The sequence below is a fragment of the Perca fluviatilis genome, chromosome 23 (genome assembly GCF_010015445.1).
Source record: "Perca fluviatilis chromosome 23, GENO_Pfluv_1.0, whole genome shotgun sequence".
Lineage (NCBI taxonomy): Eukaryota > Metazoa > Chordata > Actinopteri > Perciformes > Percidae > Perca > Perca fluviatilis.
The window spans coordinates 15,358,701-15,368,367 of NC_053134.1; the positions used below are offsets into that span (position 1 = coordinate 15,358,701).

General features: G+C 38.0%; 1 protein-coding gene across 3 annotated transcripts; it reads left to right on the forward strand.

The window, feature by feature from the left end:
- Window positions 1–2,228: 2,228 nt before the first annotated feature.
- Window positions 2,229–9,419, forward strand: pus7l (pseudouridine synthase 7 like). Of its 3 annotated transcripts, XM_039792291.1 has the most exons (11): window positions 2,243–2,318; window positions 2,419–2,448; window positions 2,852–3,698; window positions 4,166–4,325; window positions 4,520–4,733; window positions 5,492–5,590; window positions 5,812–5,893; window positions 6,199–6,364; window positions 7,139–7,247; window positions 8,645–8,698; window positions 8,779–9,419. In XM_039792291.1, exons 3-11 carry the CDS (start codon window positions 2,897–2,899, stop codon window positions 9,151–9,153), a joined length of 2,061 nt encoding a protein of 686 aa, XP_039648225.1. In that variant the 5' UTR covers window positions 2,243–2,318; window positions 2,419–2,448; window positions 2,852–2,896; the 3' UTR covers window positions 9,154–9,419. The 3 variants fall into 3 exon arrangements, with proteins under 3 accessions (XP_039648224.1, XP_039648223.1, XP_039648225.1); XM_039792290.1 differs by lacking the exon at window positions 2,419–2,448 and having other exon boundaries at window positions 2,229–2,318; XM_039792289.1 differs by lacking the exon at window positions 2,419–2,448 and having other exon boundaries at window positions 2,241–2,338.
- The last annotated feature ends 248 nt before the right edge of the window (window positions 9,420–9,667 follow it).

A 9,667-nucleotide genomic window follows, 5' to 3' on the forward strand; every position in this document is an offset into this window, starting at 1 on the left:
GACTTCAACTTGTGCAAAATGCTGCTGCTCGCTTTTTAACAAATACATCTAGATGTGCACACATCACTCCCGTTCTCTACACCCTACATTGGCTCCCTGTGCATTTTAGAATTGATTTTAAGATTTTATTGTTTGTTTTCAAGGCCTTAAATGGCCTGGCCCCGGAGTATTTGTCCGAGATTTTAACCCTGCGTGAGCACAACCGGTCATTGCGGTCTTCAAATCAACTGGTTTTAGAAGTCCCAAGGTCAAGGTATAAACGGTGGGTTGGCTTTTGCAATTGCTGCCCCGAGACTTTGGAGCAAGTTACCCCCTGATATTCACACTATTACAGATGTAGCTCTTTTTAGATGCAAACTCAAAACCTATTTGTTAAGAATGGCTTTTAATACGTAGAAGTGGTGTGACAATTTCCCTCTCTTCCTCCTGTTTCTATGTAACCTTTTCTGATTTTACTGTTTTCTATGTTTCATTCTTTTTATTGTATGATGTTGTTTTATTCTTCTTCTGATGTAAAGCACTTTGGATACCTGCTGGTTGCTATAAAGTGCCACATAAATAAATGTTGATTCATTGATTGACTTCTCCTTTTTCTGTTCCTATACTGTCACATGATGACAGTTTTGCATTTGGATGAAAGATTTTTTGTCACAAAGCTGACTGAGATACTTGACGCCAATATCACAAACAACACAATAATCACTCACGACAGAGTCAGTTATCTCCAGACAGGCGTGGACAAATAGTTCATTAGTCCAGCTAACTGATCACCGAGTCATCATTCAGAGCCTCAGTATTAGTCAAATGGGCACGCCACGGATTTTAGTCTGTAAAAACAGTTGAATAATGTCTTCGGTAGCTCTTGAGAACTTTGTAGAAATGCAATAGTAAATACCTGGAGTCCCCCCTTTAACAATAACATGCAACAAAACAAACTTCATACATTAACACTGCTTAAGCATTTTTTTTGCTACCTCCTCAGTTTGTAGTCAGTGTAAAATGTAAAGAAGATATAGTATTTTCCTATAATTATAATTAAACTATAATACAACAACTATTAGTGAGCTTCAGAGGTGCTGGTAGGTAAGGTCTTATACAGAATCACACTTACAATACCAACAAAAACAGCACAAGTTTGTGAAACAAATATCATCTGCTTTAAACATTTCTCAGCAGATGTAGTTCCTCCCCGACTCCCAGAACATTTTCAGGGCCTTGGTCCAAAGCAGCACTAGTATTAGAAACATATTACTATGAATATGATCATTGTGCTGTTTGGAGTGAATGGTTCAAGGTTTGCAGGAAGTTATGTTACAAATCTATAACCTACAACCTTGAAATGAAGCCCAGAGAAAGTCGGGAAATGGACCCTCACTACGGAGAAATATGCTCTCAATCTTTTTCAATCCACTCAGGACTCTGGCTGAAGATATTTTGTACATGTTGGGAGATGACCTTTTGCCTTCTTAGGAAGTCCTGACCAAAGGCAAAGTCTAATTCACTGATTACTGTACTAATCAGACTTTTTTGGGGAGTCTGTGATCACAAAAGTCTCACTCAAAGTAGGCAAATGTAAGTTTGTTTTTTTAAAAGAGTGAAGTGTTCCTTTTACCCCCTTTATCCAGAACTCCCTAAACGATTATCAAACATGATGCCAACAACACAATTTGTAGGATACATATTAATGATTCAGGAATAAGAAGTGATTGTGTGTGTAGTGTTTCCTGGCATCAGCAGTACAACATGAATCATTTCCAGGAATGAGTGGTGGTGTATGGGATGTACAGCCCAGCTCCATTAAACACACCCACTGGATGACGAACCTTCCCTCTTGCATAATTGTTACCACTGAACAGTTAGTAACACAATGCCTGTTATTCATAATAAATATCCACAGGGTATGAAAAAACAACATATTTGTTTTATTGATTTGATAGATTATAATAATAACAATTACAATAATAATAATAATAATAATAATAATATAAACTGTTGAGGCAATACACATTTCTGTGTACTGTAAATTTGTATTATAAGACATAAGGCCTATTGTTTATTACAGATGTATAATTCTAAATGTTAAAAGTACAATAACGTATATGCGGCAATAAAAGAAAATAGAAATACGAACAAATTTAGATTTAAAAAGCAATAATGGCATGACGGAGAACAGTTCTAAGTTTAACACAGCCTTGTTTTTTTATGGTCGGTCCCTTTAAGAAAGGTCACATGACGGTCACGTGACGCGGAACTAGATTGAATTGTTTCAGCGTTGTTGTGTTTACATCAACAGCTCCTCGTTTACATACCGCGTGCAGGTTCGTTGAGTAAACAAACAGTTCAGTAATTATTATTTCTTCACAATAAATGTATATTATCGTGTTAAAACAGGCATGTGCTTTGCTTTCTTTGTTGTAGCAGGTACAGCTCTCTGTCAGCACAGTCGAGGTAGGATTTGTGTGTAGGATACGGATAGTACTGTAATAGACGTTATTTCGCATGTATAACCTAGACTTAAGCATAATAAAAAACACCTATGATCTTTCTTAACCTCCAGACGTCTTTTTTTTAGGTGTGCCCTAGCTAACTCTGACTGCTTTTAAAGGCTTAAAACCCTATTATTCTCTGCTGCCGTCTAATGAAATTATCGCCTTGTATTTATCTGATTTGGTATAAATGTTTACATTCTCTTTTGGATTCTCTCTTTTAAAGTCTATTTCTCTCTTAAATGAATGTACATCGCTGTAACATTGCCAAGTGTATACATTGTGCTATATAAATACATAGGCTATGACTTGTTTTTTTCAGCTTACACATTTTGTTATTACATTTTTATCTTTGTCCTTTTCAGCAACAAGAACACGTGAGAACTCTGCAGTGTTTGGATGAAGTGACCATGAAGCAGGACAGTGATGCTGTGAACGTCCCTGCGTGCTTCATATCAAACCATGAAGGTTTTCTTGGAAGCATAAAAAACTTTATCAAAGACTTTGTGGTGACTGAGATAGACATCACTGGACAGCGTGTTAACACAGCAGCAGCAGCAGCAGCAGCCGCCACACAGACACCAGACTGGGCCTCCTCAGATAAAAACAATGAAAGCAGTGCAGAATGTAAGTGGAATAATTATTCCTTAGTCTCACAGGACACTGATGTTTCAGCTGATTGTGGGTTAGATGTCACTATACCCAGTCCAGGCAGTTTTGATTTAAGTGTGATTTTAGGTCAGCCAGTCAGCGAAGAGCTTGAGCAGTTTGTGTTGACTCTCAAAGAAAAGCCCACCAAGCAGGAGCTCTCTCTTGGATCCTTTGCTGACAAACACCACAGAGCTAACGTCCACCGGGCCGTCAGACACCGCTTTCCCTTCCTCATGACTGTCACTATTCAGCCTGAGATCAGGGTGAGGGAAGACCCAGACTACAGAGAGCTCTCCCAGCTGGTTACAGAGGACGAAGCAGAGGACTTCTTCAGGTTCATAGATGCCAAAGTGCGAGGCTCATCCTATATGTTTGGACCTGATAACGATAAGGAGCACAGGACGGCGGTCCACCACTTCCTGAGCCGAAGGTTTGGCAAACTGGTGGAGACTAAAAGCTTCACAGACCAGGGGACAACAGCCATCTCGGTTAGGCTGAGAGAGCAAGGGAGGCCGAAGAAAAGAACCGCAGAGGAACGTAAAGAAGAAGAAGTTTACACTGGTAAGGTGTAGAATTGCAACCTTTTAATCACTGACTTCTGTATGTTCTCAATACTTAAAATGTCAGAAAATAACACCTGCCTATGTGTTCAGAATCTGAACCCATATCAATATGCATTTCGTGATGTTTGTGAATGTGCCAAGTTAAAAAAAATGCAGAAAAGCAAGTAAACAATCAGACAGTACATTTTCTGTTATTTGTAGGGCCTGAGTCAACTGACTCTCACAAGATGACTCAGCATACCTCATCACCAATCATGCACCAATTGATATCTTTTAAATATTTGTATCAAATGAGATCATGGGGAAGGAAAGTAAGGACGTAAAAAATTTAAATAATGTAGTTTTCTATTTCAAGGTGTAGTCAAAAATTATAATTAAATAATAAATAATTTTCTAATCCGATTTCTCATAACTCTTCAATTTAAAAAAATAATACAGCTGTGTTGTGTGTGTCATCTCTTTCAGCTTTCACTCTGAGAAAGGAGAACCTGGAGACTCTGGAGGCCATCAGCTACATGGCAGCCGCTCTCGGGGTCCTACCGTCAGATTTCACTTACGCTGGGATCAAGGATAAGAGAGCCATCACCTACCAGTCTATGGTGGTCAAGAAGGTCTCAACTCAACGGTAGTTCTGCGTTTCTTTCGTGGATTTTGGTTTCCGAATCACTTTTTCCCTATCCGCACATTGCAGAGATAAAGAGCTGCAACAATCCTAAGCTGTTAAGGTTCTTTTATTATTGTGTGAGTTCCCTTTGAAGCCTCAAAATCAATGCCAAAAAGCAACCACTTATTGGTTTATTTGATGTTTTATATCACTAGGTTGAAAGAGAAGACAGCTGAGTTTGAGAAGAGAGGGATGCGTCTGTCTCAGATCCGCTCTGTCAGCGAGCCTCTCAGGCTTGGACGACTGCAGGGGAACCACTTTGACCTGGTGGTCCGCGACCTGAGACCACACAGTGACGCACACTCCTCTGGAGCAGACAAACACACTCGCCTGGCAGTGCTGGTAAAGGAAGCAGTGGAGAATGTCAAGGTATCATTAAAAAAAATGTATTTAACATTTTTTATTAAAATTATTTTAATTGCTATGTCTTTTAGTTTGTGACATCAAACATTGTCGATCTATGTGTTTGTTGGTTTTTAGCACAATGTATGCTTATGATCCCACATGGTGTCTATGTCAAATTTTTCTAAAATCGAATACATTTATAATGGTGATTTACACTTAAAGGGATATTACAACATGTGTTAGTTACTTCCTTTACATTTCTTCGATTGAAGGAGTGATGAGGCCATTGGTACAGCAGCCTTCACAAGTTTAGATTCAAAATGAGGCGCCATTTACGCTTTATAATGATACAAGATTTATGAGATTTATTTTTTATTTTTATTTTATTTTGAGTCAAACTCACATACACAATCCTGCTGCTGGAAATACTTACTAGAGCACCAAATGTTTAATAATCCACGCCTGAAAATAGTCCCCAACAAATACACTATTGCCTCCTGTTTTAAGTCATATTTGCTGAAAACTATAGTGCCCAGCTGTTTTAGGAAATGATTGAACATTTTTTCAACACGTTTATGAAGATTTACGTCTTGAGTAGGAACCTATGGACTTGGCGCTAAGAGCCACAGATTAGTGCTGTTAGTCTCTTTATGGGCTTTGTTGATAAGCAAAATATAGAACATTACCAGCCTTATGCTTAAATGGTGGACGCCTGTTTCTGTATCACTCCTGCTGTTGAGTAGTCCTTAAAATATGCTAGTGATATTTCAAACTCTTTGCAGGCCAGAGGTTTTGTCAACTACTATGGACCACAGAGGTTTGGGAATGCACAGAGCGTTCAGTCCGACTGTGTAGGACTAGCTTTACTCAAAGAAGACATGGTAAGTGTTGCAGACAATTATTACGTACGTGGCCAGATGTTACCTGGCCAGAAGCTGAAACACTTCCAGAGGGAAGAATAGTGTCATCTCAGAAAAATAATTCACATTTAAGCCCTATCAGACTGCACTGTACTCTGTTGTTAGTGTATGTTGTGATTTTGTGTGTGTGTGTGTGTGTGTGTGTGTGTGTGTGTGTGTGTGTGTGTGTGTGTGTCTGTCAGGTGAACGCTGTGCGTCTCTTCTTCACTCCAGAGGACAGCAATGATCCTCAGAGCCATGCTAAGAGACACTTCCTCCAAACAGGTTAGAGCTGAAGCAACACTGAGTTTCAGTTTTCTTAAAAAAACAACTAAAGATGATGTGAAAGTTGCTTCCCAATAACTTTTCAATGCTGCCATATTGCTGTAATACTACACTAACTACCCAGTTCCTCATTTCAAAGAATCTTATGAAATCTGTAATAGTCTGTAGAAATCATGTTTTTCTAGTGACAACTAATGTAGCAAATTTGTAATTTACCTTAATGTGGATCTTTTTTTCTTTTTCTTTGCACCTTAAAATTAAACACGCGGCCAGTGTGTCATTCTCTTTATCACTCTTCATCACAGATAACGCTAAGGAGTCTTTGGCGCTGATGCCATTGTCGAAAGCCAGGGAGCGGCTGATGCTTCGGGCCCTGAACCGCTACGGTACAGGTCCGGATGGTTGTACCCAAGCTTGGCTCAGCCTGCCCCACAGTATGAGAGTCTTCTACCCACACGCCTACTGCAGCAGGTTAGCTGCAAGGGAAATACCCTGAAACACCTTTTTTTTTAAATGGCATTCCTGCCCAGTTCAAACACAAACATATTTTACAAAGCTCCATTGCAGCAACTGGGAGAAAAAGACATTGCTTATTTGCACTTTGACAGAGATTGTTTAAAAAAAAAAGAAGGCAAAATTACATTCCGCAGCTATACTGCCCCGTTCAGTTTCAGGATTTGACCTAGCTCCAGTTTGTGCCTTTCTTTGTATTATTATTATTATTACATTTGAGTCACAAAGCTAATATCTGATTTTCAGACAACAAAAAAAAAAACTATTTAAAACCTAGAAGGTCTTTTAACAGCACTATTGTTGTTCTCAAGGCATTTCCAGTATTGAACACGTTGAGATTGTATTTTGTATCCAGGGAGCTGGAAAATGACATACAGTATGTCCTTGCTATTTTTGTAAAACACAAGCAAAACTGCACACACACTTTTTTGTATGAACGTATAACATAATGTAAAGTAACATCAACATACACAAATACAACTGATATAAAAAATGTTTAATTGTGGTTGACATTGCACAATTTGAGCAAGGAGATATGTCATTTCTGGGTAGCATTTTAGTTTGGATTAGAAAAAAAAGACAACTTGGGAAGTTTTTAAATTGTTCTTCATCCAGATGCTTAGAAGAAACTTTAAGAGTTCTAGAAATAATCAGTTTGGGGAATAAAAGCCAGCTCCCACTGCTTTAATAGTTTAATAGTGATAATTCTGCAAATATGTTTATGCTTGTCAGAGTGTGGAACGAGGCAGTGGCACACAGGCTGACTACTCTGGGCCACAGTGCCAGGCAAGGAGACCTGGTGTGGGTGAAGGAAGGCACAGGAGAGAACAGCTCGGCTCAGGTAAGAGAGGATGATCTGTTTTTAGGATAGTAGCCTATAGAAAAGTAGATCAGAGTAGAGGAGAAAAGATGATTTAATATGTAGGATGTAATGCTGGTATCTTTTTGCTACTCTAGAGCAAAGTCTTGCTTTGAGCCAGAATAAGTATGTGACTACACGCGCCTGTGACATTAACAATCACGCACAAACTAGGTGCTAATATGGGTCTATTATTATATTATATATATATATATATATATATATATATATATATATATATATATATATATATATAATATATATATATATATATATATATATATATATATATATATATATATATAATATAATAATAAGTAAACCTTAGAAATATATCAAACACAAATGAAAACAACTCAAGTGTGTGGGTTTAAATCAGTAGGGGTGGGAATCTCTTGGCACCTCACGATTAGATTCTGATTCAGAGGCCAACAATTCGATTCTAAGATTATCATCTCGATGCAACAATGTTTTTATGTACATTTCCATGCGTGATTTAAAAAAAAAAAAAATATATATATATACATATAAATCTGAGTTTGCTGCTCAGAGTTTGCTAATCAATTCCTAGACAAAGCTTAGATTTTGACATATACAGTATTTGTCACACACGTTTTGATGAAATGTTTTGTCTACTGAGGTTGTTTTTTTTTTGTAGTCATTCCATGCTTAAGCCTTAAACATGCTTGTGAAAGTCACCTTCTCTCACAGTAATCTTCCATGTTAGATGTAATGGTCAGATGTAATGTGATAAAGTAAATGAACAGCCTATATGTGTTTGGCCTAATTATTTTATGTATGTCTTATTAGATCATGTGTATATATATACAAAATTTCTTTTCCTTTTTGCCATTTTTGTGTGTTTTTTTCTGCACTTGTCCATTATCCCATCCTCTTTCAGTCACTCTGTTTTCTGATTTGTACTTGTCTGGAGACTGTAACTTTTAAATAGAAATCAACACATAACAAAAAAAAAATCTTATCTGCATCGAGCATCGAATCGTTCTAGAGAGAATCGCGATTCATCTAAGAATCTATTATTTTTCCCACCCCTATAAATCAGTATATGTGCTGGTTTATTAAGCAGAGTGAATTAGTACTTACAACTTCAAAGGTTTTCCTTTCTAGTTGCTCAAAATAAACGGAAACCTCATCACGAAAGGAGAAAATTGTAAACGGGTTGAATTTCAGAAGTCCAATATGTCCAATTTTGTATTTTACAGTCTTGTAAAAGAGTTGAAGTTCAAAATCCTCAAAGTCCAAATATAAAAAGTCCCAGGGGACATTGTCCGAAGGCTCATAAATCGTCCTGTTCAATAGGGAAACATTTTGCCAACACCATGCCAGTGCTACCGACCTTTCCTTCTTTGATTTTCCAGATCCATGTGGTGACGGACCAAGAGGAGCAAGAGGAAGTGTACACACTGGGACATGTATGTAGTTTAGGGAAATACGTCTACTTTAAACTACTGTTTCTACTTTTCTCAACACTGCTGTGTTACTATCATGTCAGGTGTTACTACCGATGCCAGGAAACACTGTCAAGTATCCAGAAAACGCCATGGGGACTTGGTTCCAGGAGAGACTGGCCAGGGACGGACTGGACGCCTGTCGCTTCAGAGTCAGCAACCTCAAACTAAATCTGCCTGGCTGCTACCGCCCCCTGCTGGCTTTACCACGCAACCTCAGCTACCAGCTGCAGAGAGCAGCCTGTGGGGAGGGAGGAGGAGAGGGGACAGGAAACTGCAGTAGAAATAGTGACAGGCAGCTTAATGGCACAACAGTAGAAGGGAAGCAGGACTTGCTCACTCTCACCTTAAACTTGGACCTGGACTCCTCCTGCTACGCTACTATCTGTCTCAGAGAGATCATGAAGTGTGACCCTTAAGGGCAAGGGACGTTGGTCCTGTTGTGTTTCTACATACTTTGCAGAAGAGAAGGAGTTTTCTTGTTTTTAGTTTTTGTAACCCATCATTGTGATACAGTATTAGTAGCTTTTTGGTTTGTTGTTGAAGTAATGAGCATAAGACTGTGTTTATAAATGGAAAAAATATGCATAATGTGCAATTGATAAAACAAACGAACAAATCTAAATGTAAAAGCGTGTAAACGGTGTCTGTGTTTTGTGCCATGAATAAAACCTTTAGAAATAAATATGCTTTTGTTTTTCTTTTTTTCCCCACTTTTATTTTGAGGTTTTAAGTATTTCCACTCAAACACAAACTATTTGCATCCCCTTCTACATTTGGACAAATCTGCAATTCCTCACAACTAAAAGTTTTACAAATCTGAAAACGTAGGCCCATAAATCTTCAGAATTAATAACTCAATGTAATATGTGTGGTAATAACGATATAACTTTTAGATAACAATACATTTGACTAAATAAGTAATCATAATTA

Bases quoted from the DNA above. Each gene is read 5' to 3' on its own strand.
- pus7l (XM_039792290.1), top strand. From the start codon at position 2,897: ATGAAGCAGGACAGTGATGCTGTGAACGTCCCTGCGTGCTTCATATCA. The intron at 3,699-4,165 runs GTAAGGTGTAGA...CATCTCTTTCAG, and splicing joins AGAAGAAGAAGTTTACACTG to CTTTCACTCTGAGAAAGGAG. The intron at 4,734-5,491 runs GTATCATTAAAA...AACTCTTTGCAG, and splicing joins AAGCAGTGGAGAATGTCAAG to GCCAGAGGTTTTGTCAACTA.